The sequence below is a fragment of the Euphorbia lathyris genome, chromosome 1 (genome assembly GCF_963576675.1).
Source record: "Euphorbia lathyris chromosome 1, ddEupLath1.1, whole genome shotgun sequence".
In the NCBI taxonomy this organism is placed as follows: domain Eukaryota; kingdom Viridiplantae; phylum Streptophyta; class Magnoliopsida; order Malpighiales; family Euphorbiaceae; genus Euphorbia; species Euphorbia lathyris.
In genome coordinates, this window is record NC_088910.1 from 110,510,391 (window position 1) to 110,530,999 (window position 20,609).

Here is a 20,609-nt window from a genome sequence, read left to right on the forward strand (position 1 = left end):
ATCATTTATTCTTGATTTTATTAGTTTTAATTAAATAAAAGTTACTCTAGATTTTAAGTATTCTGCATTATGAAAATGAATGAGGTGAGAATTAAATTTTGAATTTTGTTTAAGGAAATACAATACTAACTATTATATTTATATTTAATACTAATGTGCTGAGCAAGAAAACTTCAAGATTAAGGAAAATAAGGACAAGACAAATGTTCTAATCAGAACCATTTGATCGTAGCCCTTGTGATGGATGGTGATGATTCTCTTGAGCAGAAATTAGGTGTGGTTGGAGTTATTGTAAGATGATGGACTGCTTCTGAAACATACCATTTAGATAGAAATATGAAACTGCTCCTGAGAATTGCGCAAAGACCAGAATGCCCTTGGGCAAATGAAGGGTCAAGCTGATTGTGTTTATATTTGTAGAAGGCTTTTGTACTTAGTATTTCAGTTTGACAAATGATCTTCTTATCTTCTTTATTCTTCCAAAAAGGGAAAACCAAAAGACTTTCTTCTTTCTTGCATCTTTTTGCTATTCGATTTCTCTGTAACAAACAATCAAAACACTTTCTTGTTTATGCTTGTTCTTGCAATATGCATCATCTGACTCTGAATGGGATATATAAGACCATTTCCAACTAGTGGCGGAGCCAGGAATTTATACATGAGGATGTTAATTTTAGTTTTGTCATTAGGAGTAATTTTTCGAAGTCCATCCTGTTAGGGTTGGACAAAAAAAAAGGTTTAGCATCCACCACGCTGAAACTTTGTGATTTTAGCATTTTGGCTAAAAAATATAACATTTTTACACTTTTTATTGTTAGCTATAATTATTTATAATTTTTATACAATTTAATTCAGAAATTAAGCTATTTGAGTCTAGTTAAAAAGTAAGAATTTGATTATTTTTTATGCAAAAGAGATAATAGCAAAAAAAAAATATCCTCCAATACGCTAAAACTTTGTGATTTTGATATGTTGGTTAACACTTTTACACTTTTTTATTTTTAACTATAAATTATTTATAATTTTTATAAAATTTAATTCACAAATTAAAGTTACTTGAGTCTCAAAAGTAAGAATTTGATTTTTTTTTTTTTAATGAAAGAGAGAGATAATAAATTCTAAAAAAAAAGAGATATAATAAAAATAAGTTCAAAAGTGTTAGGTTAATAGAGAGCTCATTTGGAAAAATAAAGTTTTATTTAACAAAATGAATTTAGTAGGGATTGAACTCATGACCCTTCATTTTACAATAAAGCTTTTAAACTAACTTAACTATCTTTAACTATTGAAATAATACTAAATCGGTTAAATATAAACCAATATTCGGGGGGCTAGACGGGAAAAACTAATGATACTCAAGGGCGGAGCCGTTGGCCGGGAGGCTTCGGCCCCCCGTGCCTTGGACTGGCTTCGCCCCTGTCTCCAACCCATTTCATTATTTTTGCTACATAAAATTGTATTTTGTTCATTTTTTCTATCTATTTTGATGTTGCTATAGTGTTTTTATTCAAACTCATTTCCTCATTTTATCTCTCTAAACAAAATAATCCTTTCAAATAATAATATTTATATAAAAAAACTACAATATCATATTTATATATATATATATATATATAAGTAAAAATAATAATAATAAAATATTATTTGATGTAGTATTAAATTTTTTAATGCAACATTAAATTTATAAGAGAAAAAACGGTATTTATCACAATGAGAATACGGTTTGATGATGGTTGGAGAACTAAACCATCATCAAATCTCTTTCCCAACACGAATTTGATGTTGGGTTAGAGATGGTCTAATAATAACTTTTATCACAAAACAATAATAATAATAATAATAGTAATAATAACTTTTTTAAGAAACAATAATACAGTAAAACTTCTATATAGGAATATACTTGGGATCGGGCTATTTGTATAACAATTGAGAGGTTATTACTAAATAGAGTTTGGTATAATAAAATTTCTCAACACATAAAATTTTAAACTTTTAACAATAACAAGAATTCTTCAACAAAATTTGGAGAAACAATAAGATGTCATCAGAATGGAGGAAAAGTATCTTAATCCCTTTGTATAAGAACAAAGGCGATGTCTAAGATTGTGCCAACTATCGGGGAATCAAATTAATGAGTCACACTATGAAACTTTGGGAGCGAGTGATCGAACAAAGGCTAAGGAGGACGGTGAAGATCTCGGAAATCCAGTTTGGCTTTATGCCGGGAAGATCAACTATATATGGAAGCCATCCATCTAATGAGACAATTAATGGAGCACTATCGAAATAAGAAGAAATACTTGCATATGGTTTTCATTGACATGGAGAAAGCATATGATAAGGTACCAAGGGAAGTACTTTGGTGGGCCTTGATAAGGAAATGCATTTCGCGGAAATATATTGACATCATAAATGACATGTATGAGGGAGCATGCATGAGTGTACATACTAGTGTTGGGAAGACTGAAGAGTTTCCTATTACGATTGGAGTGCATCAAGGTTCCGCACTAAGCCCATTTCTTTTTGCCATCGTTATGGATGAACTAACAAGTTCACTTCAAGATGGTATACCATGGTGCATGCTATTTGCAGATGATATTGTGTTGGTTGATGAGACGAAAGAAGGAGTGGAGAGGAAGTTGGAACTATGGAGACAAACTCTAGAATCTAGAGGCTTTAAGTTGAGCCGAAGTAAGACAGAATATTTGGAGTGTAAGTTTAGCGGTCATAGGAGAAGGGAGGCAGGGACAATCACCCTAGATGGGAGAGTTGTTCAGGCCTCGGATTGCTTCCGGTATTTAGGATCTATTATCCAAACGGATGGAGAAATAGATGGAGATGTTGCTCATAGGATTAAAGCTGGTTGGTCGAAGTGGAAGAGTGCTACGGGTTTCCTTTGTGACCCCGGCATGCCTAATAGATTGAAGGGAAAATTATACCAGACGACAATTAGACTAGCATTGTTATATGGTACGGAGTGTTGGGCAGTGAAACACTGCCACATCCATAAGATGTCGGTGGCAGAGATGCGTATGCTGAGATGGATGTGTGGTCATACGAGAAAGGATAGGGTGAGTAATGAAATAATTAGGACAAAAGTAGAGGTCACATCTATTGAGAATAAAATGAGAGAAAACCGACTAAGGTGGTTTGGCCATGTGAGACGTAGAGCGCTTGATGCGCCGGTTAGGAGAACCGAAGAGTGGCAAAGTGATGTGATATTGGTTATGAAAAAGAGATAATAACCAAATCAACAAGTTTTCCCGATCTATCTTAAGGAATTAATAGAATCAAATAACAAACATAAATTGGTGATAACAAACCAATCCCAAAGAATTAAAGACAATGAAAGGAGATCTGACCTTACACCTTCGAATAATTAAATTGAAACCTGAGTGTTTGGCGATTCACAAGTACCTTACCAAAATACTTGTTCACGATCAAGATAATATTGCAAGAATGATGACCCGGTCTCTCAAGCTCACAATAAAGAATTCAATCCCGGATTGAAAATAATTCCCAAAGGAAAAGAAGAACTTTTGTTCATAAAAATATTGATTTCTGATTGATGAAAATAATGAAGAATACAAGCCTTTATATAGGCTACAAAATAAACCTAAACCTAAACTAAAAAGAAAGTTGAATCCTAGTGCATCAAGGTAAAAGAAATCCTAATTAGACAAGGAAAAACATTAAATTCGTTTTTGTCCTTTAGAGCCCAATTTCAGCCCATTAATTAACATTATTTGGGCCTTTTAATTAGCTAGAAATAAGCCCAATCAAACCTATAAGGTTATAGCATTAATTTTAATGAGTCCCAATGGGTTTTGCACATGCCAAACACATGCAAGTCCAAAGCTTCTCTTAAAATATGATCAACCTTTTTACATATCACTATTATGGGCTTGGGCTTGGATACAACACAAAAACACACCATCTTTAATGACTTCGCTAGAATTCATTCCTTGTTTAAAGAAGCTCAAGATGAGTCCATTAAGCATTTGTTGGTCTTTCTTTGCACGATTCTTCGTCATAGGTCCAATTGACAGCTCCAATGGATCCCTCATGCTTCTACTAGGCTCCTTAACTCCAAGCTCCTTTGTTCCATGCTCTTGTGCTTTTGATATCACATCATTCCCTCTCTCTTGAAAAGGATTTGTCCTCAAATCTTCATCTCCTACATCAAACAAAGATAAATCAGCCACATTAAAAGTTGCATGCACACTATACTCACCTGGCAAGTCGAGCTTGTAGGCATTATCCCCAATTCGTGCGACTACTTGAAATGGACCATCGCCTCTAGGATGTAGCTTTGATTTTCTCTGAGCGGGGAACCTTTCCTTGCGCATATGCAACCACACCCAATCACCGGGTTCAAATAGAACACATTGTCGACCCTTGTTAGCTTGCTTTGCATAATGCTCATTCTTCTTCTCCAGTTGTTGTTTCACTTGTTCATGTAACTTAAGCACCATTTCTGCCTTTTTCTTTCCATCTAAACTTTTCCTTTCATCAACAGGCAAAGGGATCAAGTCTAATGGTGTCAAAGGATTAAAACCATAAACAATTTCAAATGGTGAGAAGTTAGTAGATGAATGTATAGCCCTATTATAAGCGAACTCAATAAATGGTAGGCATTCTTCCCATGACTTAAGATTCTTTTGAATAACTGCCCTAAGAAGTTGTCCTAAAGTTCTATTTACTACTTCGGTTTGACCATCAGTTTGAGGGTGACAAGAAGTAGAAAACAACAGTTTAGTCCCCAATTTATTCCACAAAGTCTTCCAAAAATAGCTTAAAAACTTAGGATCTCTATCACTAACTATACTCTTTGGCATCCCATGCAGACGAACAACCTCTCTAAAGAACAAGTTAGCAATATTAATAGCATCATCAGTTTTATGGCATGGTATGAAATGTGCCATCTTAGAAAAGCGATCTACAACCACAAATATGGAATCATTACCTCTCTTAGACCTAGGTAAAGCCATCACAAAATCCATGGATATAGCAGTCCAAGGTTCATTCGGCACAGGTAATGGAGTGTATAAACCATGAGGCATAACTCTAGACTTAGCTTTCTTACAATTAATACAACTAGCACATATTCTTTCCACATCACGTTTCATATGAGGCCAAAAGAAATGTTCAGAAATCATGTCCAAAGTCTTAGCAACCCCAAAATGCCCCATCAAGCCTCCACCGTGGGCTTCCCTCACAAGAAATTCTCTATGTGAACATTTAGGCATGCATAATCGATTATCTCTAAATAAGTAGCCCTCATGTCTATAAAATTTTCCAAAAGCAGTAAGTTCACAAGCTTTATAAATAGATGCAAAGTCTAGATCATCAACATATAATTCTTTGATATACTCAAATCCTAAACACTTAGCATGCATCACATTCAATAAGCTAACTCTCCTACTTAATGCATCAGCAACTACGTTTTCCTTCCCTTGCTTATACTTAATCACATAAGGAAACGTCTCTATAAATTCCACCCACTTGGCATGTCTTCGGTTCAATTTTTGTTGACCCTTAAGATGTTTCAAGGATTCATGATCGGTGTGGATCACAAACTCTTTAGGCCATAAATAATGTTGCCACATTTGCAAAGCCCTAACTAATGCATAGAGTTCTTTATCATAAGTGGGATAGTTTAAGGTTGCACCACTAAGTTTTTCACTAAAGAAGGCTATAGGTCGACCCTCTTGCATTAAAACAGCACCAATCCCTACTCCCGACGCATCACACTCAATTTCAAACGATTTATCAAAGTTTGGAAGTGCTAAAACGGGGGCAGAAGTTAGTCTTGCCTTAAGCATCTCAAAAGCATCCTCTTGTGCTTTGCCCCACTTAAAGCCAACATTCTTTTTTATTACCTCGGTTAGTGGTGCGGCAATGGTACTGAAGTTCTTCACAAACCTCCTATAGAAACTCGCCAAGCCATGAAAGCTCCTCACCTCGGTAACTGAATTTGGCGTTGGCCACTCTTGAATGGCTTTCACCTTTTCAATATCAACAGAAACTCCTTGTGCTGAAACAATAAAACCCAAAAACACAACTTTCTTCATGCAAAATGAGCACTTAGAAAGGTTAGCGTATAATTTCTGTTCTCTCAAAACATCTAATACAACCTTAACATGTTCTATGTGTTCTGCCTCAGATTTATAATAGATAAGAATGTCATCAAAATAAACAACAACAAATTTACCTATAAACTCTCTCAAAACATGATTCATTAATCTCATGAAAGTACTAGGTGCATTTGTTAAACCGAAAGGCATAACTAACCACTCATATAAACCATGCTTAGTCTTAAAAGCCGTTTTCCATTCATCTCCTAATGACATGCGAATCTGATGGTACCCACTCTTAAGATCTATTTTAGTGAAAATAACAGCCCCATTTAATTCATCCAACATATCATCTAACCTAGGGATAGGATGACGATACTTTACCGTGATTTTATTGACGGCTCTACAATCGATGCACATCCGCCAAGTTCCATCTTTCTTTGGTACTAGGATGACTGGTACAGCACACGGACTCATAGATTCACGAATCAACCCTTTTGCCATTAGTTCCTCGACTTGCCTTTGTAGTTCTTTTGTCTCCTCAGGGTTACTTCTATAGGCTGGTCGATTTGGAATTTGTGCTCCGGGAACAAAGTCAATTTGATGCTCAATTCCTCGAATCGGGGGTAACTTATTAGGCATCTCTTCGGGGAATAAATCCTTGAATTCCTGCAAAAGAGGGGAAATACTAGAAGGAAGGTTAGACTGACTTACAGAAGATAAACAAAAACTCTTACAATAAAATAATAATAAATTTTTGTTTTCAAAATCAGCTTGCTTTACATCCCTCAATTTAGCATATAAAGATAGATTTTGGCTTTTGTTAATGCTCCTCTCTTTTTCTCTCCTCTCACCCTCATTTCTCGACCTCACTAATGCCTTTTCACTCACCTCTTCTCTCTTCACACCCTCACTGATTTTATCACTCTTATTTTCTCTCGCCTTAACCTTTTCCCTTCTCACAGATTGTTCTTGTAACATTCTTTGCATGTAGAGCTGATCTTCAAACACTTCAGCAGGTGATAAAGGTGGCAAAATATACTTCTTCCCATCCTTAGCAATAGTAAATTTATTTGTTCGACCATGATGTAGTGCTGATCGATCGAATTGCCAAGGCCTCCCCAATAACACATGACATGCTTGCATAGGTACTACATCACATAATACCTCATCAGAAAAAGAACCAATAGAAAAGTTCAGAAGCACCTGTTTAGTAACTTTGAGTTCGTTACTATCATTCAACCATTGTAACCGATAAGGATTGGGATGTGGAATTGTTGATATCCCTAATCGGCTTGCTAACACATTGCTTACCACGTTGCAACAACTTCCTCCATCAATAATTAGTAAGCATGTTTTTCCAAGTATGTTGCAATGAGCATGAAAGATGTGCTCTCGTTGCTCAATGTCACCACTCACTCCCATCTTCAATGTTCTACGAGTGACTAAGTTAACTCCATGTCCTCCTTTACTATCCACCTCTTCTATATCACTACAATCTTCTAAGGTGGGCATATCATCTGATTCATGTTCGGACTCACTTTCGGATATTAACTCACCATGCTTCATAACCATCGCCTTTTGATTCGAACACTCTCTTGCATAGTGCCCTCTCCCTTGGCACTTAAAACACACAATTTCACGAGTTCTTGTGGGTTTTTCAGTAGTTTTGTATTTTGGAGTAGTTCCACCAATTTGCAACTTCCCAAATGCTTTTGAATCAACCTGAGGCGTTTGGTCACTTTTAGAGCTAAATTCAGATTTAGTTTTGAAATTACCTCTTGGATCTGACTTCCATGGAGTGGAAGTAGTGCCTTTGAACTTTGATCTCCCTTTCTCAACCTCTTGAAGTTGTCTCTCAATTTTTATCGCTTTATGGAGCATCTCGTCCATGTGGAAATAAGTTTGTAGCTCAAGAGGGTTGCGAATCTCCCTCTTCATTCCCATGAGAAATCTAACCATGGTAGCTTCCTCATCTTCTTGTATATCAGCTCGGATTAGTGCCATCTCCAATTGTTTGTGATAATCTTCAACAGATTGGTTACCTTGAGACATGGATTGGAGTTCTTTCAACAACTCCTTATAATAGTGAGCCGGCACAAATCTCTTTTTCATGACCTTCTTCAATTCACCCCATGTTCTTATGGGTTCATCACCATCTCTTTTTCTTGTGCGCTTTAATTGGTCCCACCAAACAGCCGCATATTCAGTTAGTTCGGATACTACAAGTTTCACCTTCTTCTCCTCGGAATACTCATGTATGTCAAAGATTGTTTCAACCTTTCGTACCCAATCAAGATACGCCTCTGGGTCACTAGCTCCTCGAAAAGTAGGCATTTTAAGTTTGATAGCATTAAGATTACTATCTTTTCGATCGTTACCCCTTTTTCGGTATCCAAACTGCTCCTCCTCTTCAGACTCGGATAGTTCATCATCAAAATTCAATCTCCCGCGTCCTCCTTTCTTTTGGCTTGATTTCTTTTGGTTTGAAACCAAATCAGCCACAATAGCCCCTAACCTCTTCATCTCACCTACAATAGCTTGTTGCCATTCTTTAGAATCAACATCGTTAACGTTGTCCTTTTTAGGTTCGTTAGACATGACAAAATATATAAAGAATGAAAGAAAAGTGAAATCTAGTCTAAAGCAAGAAAAGAAGAAAAAGAAAGTAAAAGAAGTACCTCACAACCGGTTCAATCACTCTTTTATATTATCTTGATAGATCACAAGGATTATCTCGGGTAATATAAATGTCAATGAAGCAAAAGAATGACAAAATAAAGTAGAGCAGAAACTAGAAGCAAAGAAGACTAATATTGTAACGATAACCAAAGTTTAGCACACTAAGAATAGAATAAAAGACGATTTTCGAAGAAGAGACAAATGTTTGAAAGAAATTTTAAGAATGTGTGTTTAGCATGCAAATTCTAGAAAACTTGTAACTTTAGTACAAACAATGAGCCGATTTTTTTTTTTCCTTTTTTTTCTTTTTTTTTCCTCTTTTTTTTTCCTTTTTTTTCCTTTTTTTTTTCTTTTTTTTTTCCTTTTTTTTTAAACTAGATTGGAATTGATTAACAAATTAAACTTGCACTAATGATTTAGCATGCAAAAAAAAATTGAAGAAATTCACACACATAAATGGGTTTGGCTAGTAAGAATAGAATCCAAAAATAATCAGTTCGCTACAACTAAGAACCTAAATAACTAGATGCAAAGATATGAGGAACTCGATCAATAATTAAAGACTCTAGATTGGGGTAATTTTTTTTTTTTTTTAATTTCGACAAACAAAACAAAAACAACAAATTCCTTAAGAGCCAAAGCTCTGATACCAATTGATGTGATATTGGTTATGAAAAAGAGATAATAACCAAATCAACAAGTTTTCCCGATCTATCTTAAGGAATTAATAGAATCAAATAACAAACATAAATTGGTGATAACAAACCAATCCCAAAGAATTAAAGACAATGAAAGGAGATCTGACCTTACACCTTCGAATAATTAAATTGAAACCTGAGTGTTTGGCGATTCACAAGTACCTTACCAAAATACTTGTTCACGATCAAGATAATATTGCAAGAATGATGACCCGGTCTCTCAAGCTCACAATAAAGAATTCAATCCCGGATTGAAAATAATTCCCAAAGGAAAAGAAGAACTTTTGTTCATAAAAATATTGATTTCTGATTGATGAAAATAATGAAGAATACAAGCCTTTATATAGGCTACAAAATAAACCTAAACCTAAACTAAAAAGAAAGTTGAATCCTAGTGCATCAAGGTAAAAGAAATCCTAATTAGACAAGGAAAAACATTAAATTCGTTTTTGTCCTTTAGAGCCCAATTTCAGCCCATTAATTAACATTATTTGGGCCTTTTAATTAGCTAGAAATAAGCCCAATCAAACCTATAAGGTTATAGCATTAATTTTAATGAGTCCCAATGGGTTTTGCACATGCCAAACACATGCAAGTCCAAAGCTTCTCTTAAAATATGATCAACCTTTTTACATATCACTATTATGGGCTTGGGCTTGGATACAACACAAAAACACACCATCTTTAATGACTTCGCTAGAATTCATTCCTTGTTTAAAGAAGCTCAAGATGAGTCCATTAAGCATTTGTTGGTCTTTCTTTGCACGATTCTTCGTCATAGGTCCAATTGACAGCTCCAATGGATCCCTCATGCTTCTACTAGGCTCCTTAACTCCAAGCTCCTTTGTTCCATGCTCTTGTGCTTTTGATATCACATCACAAAGGGATGTAGTGGTGAGGGGTAGGGGAAGACCTAAGCAAACTTGGAGGAGGGTGATCGAGAGTGATATGAGTTTACTGGGAATTGAGGAAAATATGGTGGTGGATAGGACGGAGTGGAGGGAGCGAATTTGTGTCGCTGACACGACTTGATTTGACGGTTTTATATAATGGTTCATGTTAGCCGACCCCGAATCATTTCGGGACTAAGGCTTTGTTGTTGTTGTTGTTGTTGTTTAACAAGAATTCTCTAATTATTATTATTCAGAAAATATTTATGTAAAGTTGTTTGACACATTGATTTAATTTTTATATTTGCTACTAAGTCTTTAAACTTGCGAGTACTTAGTAACTCACTTGCATGAACACCTTCTTGTTGAATCCAAAATGTTTCTAACCTTTCAAAAATATTGAAAGCTTCTTGGCATGTAACCTTTTCTATTTCTACACTATCATCATCTGCAGGATTATCTTCTTGCAAGTTTGAATTCTTAATATATTTATATATACACATATAAATATATAATTATTACTATATAAAGGCATAATTTCTAAAGGTGTGACTTGAAAAGTGTATAACAAATAACGTTTGGCAGGTTATTCCTATTTATAACTGGCCCAAGTTGGGACCGAGTTTTTTTATAACAAAATAGAGGTTATTCCTATATAGAGTATTCATATATAGAGGTTTTACTGTAATAATAATAATAATATAATAATAATAAAAAAATTTAAGAAATAATAATAATAATAATAATAATAATAATAATAAAGGACTCATTCATGAATGAGTCGTCGTGGTCACTGCCTTTAGAGAAATTGTTTGGAATATTGTTTGCCTTTTTCTTACATCACATAAATAAGAAGTGGAGGCTCATAATAGAGATGCCATTATTATTACTGGATATTCAAACTCTAATTTGATTTTTTCTTTTATCCGCTTCTATTATTTTAATCTAACTTTTCTTTCTTATTTTTGAACTTTTAAACGAACCATTTTATTTTATTTTTTAAGAAAAGTTCCTTGTAACTAGGGGTGCAACCGAGCCGAACCGAGCCGAACCCTAGGTAGGCTCGGTATTGGCTCGTTAATATCTCGAACCGAGCCCTCTCGAATCGAGCTTTGACGAGCTTTGACCGAATCTGGCCGAGCTTTGACCGAGCCGAGCTTTTATCGAGCTTCTAACGAGCTTTAACCAAATTCATCATACATGCATAGAATAAGTAGCATAAAAAATAGAAAAGCCTTATAACATACTCCATATGAGTTTAAAATATTTATAAAGAAAAACAATCATGTTATTGTCGAGATTCCAGAAAAATATATGGTACTTGTGATCGGAAAACATAAGCTCGGAGAAAAATTTCAAACAATGACATATATATTAAACTTTGTAATGTATTTTATTCTTCATCAAAACCTAATTGTCTCGCTAAAGACTCAAATGTCTAAGCTTTTTTTTTGTGTCATTTTTTTGTATGGGTTAAATCTTATTTGAGTTGTGAATTATGATGAAAACTAATAATAACCAATGAAATATATATAGTAATTAAAAATAATCGAGCCTGCTCGCGAGCTTTCGAGCCGAACCTGAGGAAGCTCGGACTCGGCTCGTTAGTGCTCGAGCAGATCCCGAACTCGAGTCGAGCCCTATCGAGCCGAGCTTTGATTGAGCTTTCACCGAGCCGAGCTCGAATAGTTTGCGAACTACCAAGGCTCGTTTGCACCCCTACTTGTAACCACCCCCTCCTCTCTTCCTTCTCCCTTTCTTCTCTTCCATTTTCTTCCCATTTTCAGTCAAAGTACTTCGAATCTTCCTCTTTTGTGGATCTACTTTGAAGAGGAAGAAAGACTTTCACCGAATTAAGTTTATTGTATTTTTCTTTATTATATTTTCTTTTTAGTCACTGTTTATATATTTTCTCGGATCTCTTTATCCGTTTGAATTGTATCTGTTCTCTATTATTCTGCTATTTATACCTTTTTCGGATTTAGCAAGAGCGGAAATGATTTATTTTGTCCGTGGATCAATATATTTACGCGGTTGCAACAAAAAAAAAGACTCCGATCTGAATATTCAGAAGGGCCTAAATAATGAAGATTCGATTGCTGCTGCTTTTCTGCGGATTTGGATTTCCATAAAGTATATATTTTATGGTTTTTTATGTGTTTTATACCTCTTATGGTTTTTATACTCTTTGTAGTTATTTTCGTCTCTTTGTGGATTTTGTAAAGTTGTTTATCTTACTAGTTTCTTTTCTAATCTAATGAAGATATATAAGCATTTTCATTAAAAAAAAAAAAAAATTGGGTAAATTTTAAATAAAACCCCTGTGGTTTCACTAATTTTCAGATAAATGATTGTGGTTTACTTTTTGTCAAAACGAGGATTGAGGTTTTCAACTTTAGCAACTAATTTTTGCACTTTTAATAATGCTATTAAAATTATCTTTAACGACCTGAAAATGAAAATTTTCAAGAATTAAAGTTGTTCAATGTCATATTTTCTATGGAACTACATTTTTTATTTTAGAAAATCATCTTTTTTGAAACTTTATCTCTCTAAACATTAACTTTCACTCTCTTTACCAAACATCATCTAAACAATCTCGAAATAAAAAAGTTGAAGAATTAAAGTTGCTTAGAATATTAGTAGTTCTTAAAATATGTCATTTTTAAAGTCGTTAAGGGTGATTTTAATAGTATCAATCGAAAAAGTCCTTATTTTGCTAAAGTTGAAAACCTCAGTCCTCGTTTTGACAAAAAAAAATAAACCACAGTCCTTTATCTGAAAATTAGTGAAACCACAGGGGTTTTATTTGAAATTTACCCTTTTTTTTTAAATTCGAACTTCTTTTTATTAAAATAGATACTATACTAGCCTTTGTTTTTCATTCCGACCTAGATAGACATAGATAACCAAAAATAATTGAATGATAAATAAATTAGTTTGAAAAAAAAATAGATAAATTTAGGGTTTGTTTGGTTTAATTATCAGTCCGTAATTGTTACTATTTGTTATCGCTTGAAATTTGATTTAAATTTCTGCATCAAAATGATAGCAAATTAGAACCAAAATCACCATTTAACAATCTTGCTTGGTTTGGCTGGGATTGTAAGGTATTTTATACCAATACTGTCTTAGAGGGTGTTTCCATCTCCTGTTTGCTGTTTCTACTCTAATGGCAGCTTATTTAGTGTTTGGTTAAGAAATTTAAAAGGCTGCTGTTTGCTGTTTGACCAATAACAGCTGCTGTTTGCAAAAAGCAACTATTTGCTGCTTTTGTTCTTTGCCTTTGCCGTTAAAATTTTATAACCTAAATTACCCTTTTTAAATGTTTACAAAAAGATATCAGATACTCTATTTTTTGTTTTTTTTTTTTTTTTGCTGAGGGACTTCAATTCATCCTTTTCAAAAATAATACACACTGTATTTATTTATTTTTTCTCTTTATGGTTTTAAAATTTATTTTATCACCTCTTAAAAAAGTTATAAAAATAGTAAATTTATAACCTTAGAATTTGTAAGGTTAAAAAATTACTTTTATTAAATTAATTATTTAATATTAAAGAGATTAAAATTATGTAAGGAATAAAATAAGAAATTGGGATAAGAGTCAAATTTATTTAATCTTAACGTTTTAATCGAAATGCAAATTTAGCTCTAACGTATAAAATAGTGTAAATTTAACTCTAACGTTTCCAAGCAAGATCAATTTTAGAATTATTTAATTTTATATATTTATTTGAAACATGTCTATATTAGTCATTTTATATACTAACAGCAACAAGCAATTGTAGTTTTACCAAACACTCATAATCAAACAGCAATCAGCAAACAGCAACAGCAAACAGCAAACCGTAACAGCAATCAGCAAACAGCAGGTAAACCAAACGGACCTTTAGTATAATTAAGTTTTTACACTATATATTATATACAGATATTCATAATTTTTTATTTAATTCAAATAGAATGACAAAAATTATGCAGAGAAACACGGAAAGCAAGAGAAAAGTTGATTGCTGGGTACATGAAGACCGAAGGATACAAGATTTATAACATGATCAAAAGTTACAAATAGTCAAAAAATAATGACCAATTTTATATCCCTTATTCAAAATTCACACAGCTAATCTTACCCCTAAAATTCTTATCCTATCCAAAGATAGACTTATTTTGTAATACACACATACATGTACAAATTACGAAACTTTCTACAGTAGTCTCAAACTGAACTGATCTTAAACCATTCAAACGGTGATCTAGAAGCAGCAGTTGATCACAGACCACAATAGAATTTCTTGCAAATTACGCACAAACTTGAATAGTTTGGGTCTGCAATTAAGTAGAAGCAGCAGGAGAAGGTTTGCAAACAGGTAAATCATTGACAACATTTGGGGGTACCCTGAGAATAGGATTGCTTTGAAAGAAATTGACAGGTTTAAGATCAAAGCTTGATGAGACAGTGGGCATAATAGGATAATCCTCTTGACATGGTATGTGATGGAATCCTAGTGTATACCACACCACTATATCCTTGTTCTCAATTGGACGATCCCTGCAAAAAAAAAAAAAAAAAAAAAAAAAAAAAAAAAAAAATTACTCCTTTTTTATAATTTTCGAGTGAGGGCGAGTCTTGGTGCAACGGTAAACGTTGTTGTCGTGTGATCGAGAAGTCACGGATTCGAGTCTTAGAAGCGGCCGCTTAGCAGGGACGCATAGTGCACTGGGCCGCCTTTTTAGGGTCAAATACATGAATATCATTAAGTACAAAATTACAACTAAGTTATATCACCAAACTTAATTCTTAGGGTTCCGATATTTACAACCCTTAGGGCTGTAAATAAAACCCAAAAATTCCTATTATTAGTGTTCATTTAGTTTTTCAATACATAAAATTTATTGATACTTAAATATTTAAATGCATATATTCATAATAGATTGTTATATTTCCAATACAAATAAATATTTATTTTAGAATTAAAATTCTCTTTTTTATTGTTATATGTGAATAATTAATGTTTATATACAACCCTAAGGGCTGTATATATCATTTGCCTACTTTTTAATATATCATTATTTTCTAGATATTATGATTTTACACCATAATTTAAAAATTCTGGACCTCAATTCATAAATCATAGACCTTAGAAAATATATTTTAGACTTCTAATTTATAAATTCTAATACTTAAAATATATTAAAAACACTGATTTTACTAGTTTGACATAATTCAAAATCATTACTTGACATAATTGTAGATTGTTTTTTAAATGTAAATTTATATGTAAATTTCCCAGAATTGAATTTAGACTAAATTATCTTAATTTTAAATTTTAAATTTTAGCCTTTAATTCCTTTCTTCAAAAAAAAAAAAACCCTTTAATTTACCCATCCAAAAACTAATTTCACCAAAAATATCAAATTGACTTTTTTTTTTCTTGAATGTATATCAAATTGACTTATGAGACAAGTGGAAGGAAACTTTTTATTATGAAATAATTTAACACATAATTGGTGAGATATGAGAATGTCAATAATATAGACTAACCAATAATTTAGCATGAAAAACCAATAAGTCAGCATGAATTATTTCATGGCTAAATATATTTAGGAGCCCACTGGATTTGGTTCAAAAATTGGGCTCTCTCTTTACTTGTCATTTTCATTTATTTAAAATAATATATTAGCCCCTATACTATTTAAAAATTGATTCAAATTCGTTTGATAATTTAGAGTCAAAACTCTCTAAACTTGCTCAAGGTATACATTTCATTTTGTCCAAATCTAATTATATTGTGTCGTGTAGATTTAGAAAATTAATCATATCAATTTAAATAAATTCAGAAACTAACAAAACACTTTGCAAGTTCACACGGTTAATCTGTTTAGTTTTATCAAGTTTAAGACACTCCTAATATATTAAACTTCATTTCATTGATCATGGTTCCAAATGATCTTCTCCTATTAGTTTAGCGCAGTTATATATCCTAAAATTTTAGAATTTAGGATCAAAATGTCCGTATATATCCTTGATCAATTTAGCACAAATCAATATCTGAATTCGATGTGCATTAAACTAATCCAATTTGTCAACTTTTAAAGATCTATCACGAGACTTAATTCTAAAATTTACCCTCAATCCCAATTTTCAAATAATGCAAAACATTGAGTTAGAAGGAAGAAAACAATAATTACCTTTCAGACCATACTGCAAGAGTATCTTCACCATGACTCTGATAAACAAATAGTCCACCCGCCCATTGCTCCGACCGGTTATATGGAGTGACCCATATCTGATTATTAGTAAACGCTCCACGTTTCTGTGGAGGATCATTATGATCAAGCAAACTAGCTGCCGTGCCACCAGAAACCAACTTATACCCAACCGGGTTCCCAACCCGCGTCTTCTTAGACGGGTTAATCACATGGAATTCCGACGGATTATAAAGTTTAAGCTGAATTTGTGCATCCTTCTCAGTCTTAGCCACTTTTTTCGTAGCAGTTAAAATGCTAGTTCTCGGTGATTGTCCGGGTGAAGTCACTTTCTTTTTAATATTCACATTCACAAAGGAATTGTTTGAACCATCTATGTCCATGTCAAGGTAAAATGTGACATAGTGGTCATGGATTACACCTATAACGTTTTCTGATAATAGAGTTCCGTAGAGATCTTCTTGATTGGAAACTTGATTCATGTTCACATATTGTGTGCCTTTCACCATCAAAATTCCACTAAGTCCAACCTATGAAATGACAAATTGGAAATTTGCTTTACTTACAACTTTAGCTTTTCCACTTGAAGATATTTATTTTGAATTGAAACACTTACCTTAATTCTGATTAGTCCATCCGTCTGGAACTCCCAATCTACAATGTAATCGTAATTTGCTACCGATGCTGCCATTCTAACCACAAGCGTCACTTTTGGCCTTACTTCTCTTATCTACCAAAACAAAAAAAAGTAAACACAACAATATACTGACAGAACGTCGGTATTATCCATCGATAAGGATAAGGATAACGTGTAAAAATAGCTCTAACGTCTATAACCAGAAGCAATTTTACTCTTAACATATAAGATGATACAATTTTACCCATAAAGTCAGTAGCCATATCAATTTTACTTATAATGTTGACAAGTTTGGTCTATTTCAAATATTATTATAAAACACAAATATTTTGTTCGTACTGGGTTGATTTTAAAAAAAGATTTCATATTGTCTATGATTTAATAAGAGAATTGTAAATTAATATTTATAAATTCGGCGCGTGAGTTTTTTTATCCATCTCGTACAAAAAACAATATATATTTTATTTATATTTTAAATTTTAAATTTTTTTCCATGTCTAATCATATGTTTGTGATCTTTTTTTTTTGTAGGTAAAAGTTTAGGTAAGGGTAGGTTCAGGGCAAACCACAGACCTCGATGAGGGTTTACAGTAAAATTTACAGACTTTGTGATCTATTATTAATTAGTGATAAAATGACTCATATATGAAATGTAAATGATAAAATTCATAACTGAGAATACAGTTTTATGAATTATTTCTCAAATTCACCTAACTTATCCTAACGTATATTTAACCGTCAACATTAAAAGTAAAATTACTCCCCCATGGTATTTATCCTGATATTTGGTCCAAAAAATTATGTAATATTAAACTCAAAATTTAGCGATAATATGGAATCAGTTAGATTCTTACCTCCATGCCCGTTATTGGACTCTCGGCGTGACGCCACGCAATGTCACCGGCATAACTCTCGAACACGCAGACCATGTTTGATCGGACATATGGAGTTCCATCAGCGGCGGCAAACACGCCGTCCATGTAATATGCATTCCGGGGACAATCATTAAGCGGGACAAGCGGCATGGCTTGCAACCCGAACCCGTATTCACCCGCATCCATATACGTCTTAAAATACCAAGCATCACTCGGGTCCATATACGGCACGAATAGCTCCGAAGAGAAACCTTTGTACATAACATTTCTCATCTCTCCACTATCCGGGTCCTGAACCCGGGCTTGAGAAATTATCACACCAGCTCTCGCGTCGGGTTTCAGATGAAATTCCCAGTTTGCCCATCTGACCAAGTGATCATCCTCCACTTTGAAACTCGGTCCTTTTGGCTGCTCTATCGAAATCGGATTGATGAATTTCAGCCGTTGATTTGCGTCGATAGTGGAGTAACGATAGTCTGTGTTGGCGGCCTTTGGTATGGGTATGTTCCTGCCTTGATCAGATATTTCGATAACTTCTTTAGTGTCGATATCGATGAGTACGGTCAACCCTTCTATTGGTCTCATGTAGAAGTTCACAGTGCCCTTCATGGAGTAGCACTGTACCTTAATAACTCTCCTGTTTTCCTCATCCGCACCGTACCAACCGGGGGCGATGGGTAAACAAGCCAGGTCCTTCAGATCAACTCCACGCTGGATGATCGTACGGTTAAAATACGGATTCGCAAGCGGGGCCAATGTAGCTGAAGTCATATCCTCCACCGTCATCGTCGGATAACCGGAGGCAGGTTTTGTTTCTTCTAACTTAACCTCGCCTGTTTCAATATCCACCGTTAGCACGTACGACACGCCGTTGACACGTGCAACAACTTCGGCTTTTCTCGGTAACATCGGGTCTCCCTTCTTCCATTGAAGCACCAGCGATTTCTCGGGCTCATCCAAGACGACGGAATGGAGGGAGTAAGGAGAGGATTTGAAGAGCGGGTGAGAAGCAATAGCTGTACGGACTTTGTTGAATTCTTTAATGGTGAGAGGATCTAGCGGGTGACCGGGAAGTTTTGATTCGTGGCGGATTCCAGTGGTTGCCGGGGGTTTTTTGAGGATGTTATTGGTGGATGGTTGCTTGGATTGGAGGCGGTTTTTTGAGGTGCACCAAGGGGAGTTGGTGGCGCAGTCAGTGGCGGAGGTTGGCGGCGGTGGTGCATAGGGAAGATGAGTCCAAGTGAAGAGTATGAGAAGAGCTCCGGTTAGAAAGATGAAGAGAAATCGGAGGAAAGTGTTTGATTCCATGGTGGTTTGGCTACTCAGTGATTTAGCTAGTTGTGCTGATATTTTAGTGTAGTGGAGTGTTACATATAAATAGGTAGAAATTGGGAACTTTTGATAAGAAGTTGACAGATCAACGAACGAACTTTAAGAAATAAATTAGTAGCTAGAGAATCTTTCCAAAATTCACGTATTTTGGTATCTTTACAAATTTACAATTTCTTCATTTAAATACAAATTAATTGACAACGTATCGATTCGAAAATGGTGTCATCAATAACGCGAACATATATTGAAAAGAAGGAAGTCTAAGGAGTCTCCTGATAAGATCGTCTCATTTACATGAGACATGTTCGTTTTTTAGGTCTCTTGACAAGAGATCCGTCTAGGAAATTTTGTCTCAAGAGAATCGTAAAAGGTTTTGTCTGCTGAGATCTGCGTGAAAAATTAGCTCAGGGTTCACCGGAAGTCGGTGGAAAGAAGATAAAGATGAAAAATGTATATTGCCAGATCATTGTACCTTTTGTACGTTTATGCACAATTTTAAGAAAACTCTTATTTCTTCTATAAGGAGGAATGACAACAAAATACGAGTGAAATCAAAATAGGAGAACGGTCCAATTAAGACAAGTGCATTATGAGAGGGTGTATATACATCCGTTAAGGCATCTTTTGAGGTAAGTGAACAACATTGTTTCAATATATTTCAATATCATTATTTCTTAAGATACTACTTACTCTATTCTTGGAAGTGTCACGACGGAACCTAAAGGTGCATCACCAACAAAGGAATCACTAATAGATGCATCCACAGAGGAGTCACTATTTATATTTATTTTATATTCATAAATTATTTTTTTTATCAATAAGGTTTTGCTTCGTTTAATAAATAGTTATTCTTAATTTTTATTTAGTTATTTAAATTATTTTTATTAATTTGTGTATTATAGTTTTTATTTCGATAAATAATTTATTGGTCCCTATCTTTTTGTATAACACAATGTTTAGTTCCATGTTTTAAAAAACACATTATAAGTTCTATCTTTTATTAATATTATTAACCCTTTGGCGCTTTTTCTATTTTTTTTAGATTTTTAACCAAATATATCTTAACTTTCAAGACAGCCATAGTACAATACAAAATTGTTATGTTGTTTTTATCTAACGGTTAAAAATCTAAAAAAAATAGACAGAATAACTAAATGGTTAATATTAACAAAAGATAGAGACTTTATAATGTGTTTTATAAAATAGCAGGA

At 34.0% G+C, this 20,609-nt stretch overlaps 2 protein-coding genes across 2 annotated transcripts; both read right to left on the minus strand.

Moving 5' to 3' along the window:
• Positions 1–212: 212 nt before the first annotated feature.
• LOC136219092 (uncharacterized) lies at positions 213–8,678 on the minus strand. The gene is made up of 8 exons (XM_066006328.1): positions 8,571–8,678; positions 7,173–8,330; positions 6,485–6,746; positions 5,421–6,037; positions 4,516–5,288; positions 4,235–4,362; positions 4,089–4,177; positions 213–539 (listed from the first exon to the last, which is right to left on the minus strand). The coding sequence occupies exons 1-8, from the start codon at positions 8,676–8,678 to the stop codon at positions 213–215; spliced, it is 3,462 nt and encodes a 1,153-aa protein (XP_065862400.1).
• Positions 8,679–14,331: 5,653 nt separating this feature from the next.
• Positions 14,332–19,505, minus strand: LOC136210598 (amine oxidase [copper-containing] gamma 2-like). The gene is made up of 4 exons (XM_066001932.1): positions 18,046–19,505; positions 17,171–17,284; positions 16,537–17,084; positions 14,332–14,896 (listed from the first exon to the last, which is right to left on the minus strand). Exons 1-4 carry the CDS (start codon positions 19,372–19,374, stop codon positions 14,680–14,682), a joined length of 2,208 nt encoding a protein of 735 aa, XP_065858004.1. The 5' UTR covers positions 19,375–19,505; the 3' UTR covers positions 14,332–14,679.
• Between the last annotated feature and the right edge of the window lie 1,104 nt (positions 19,506–20,609).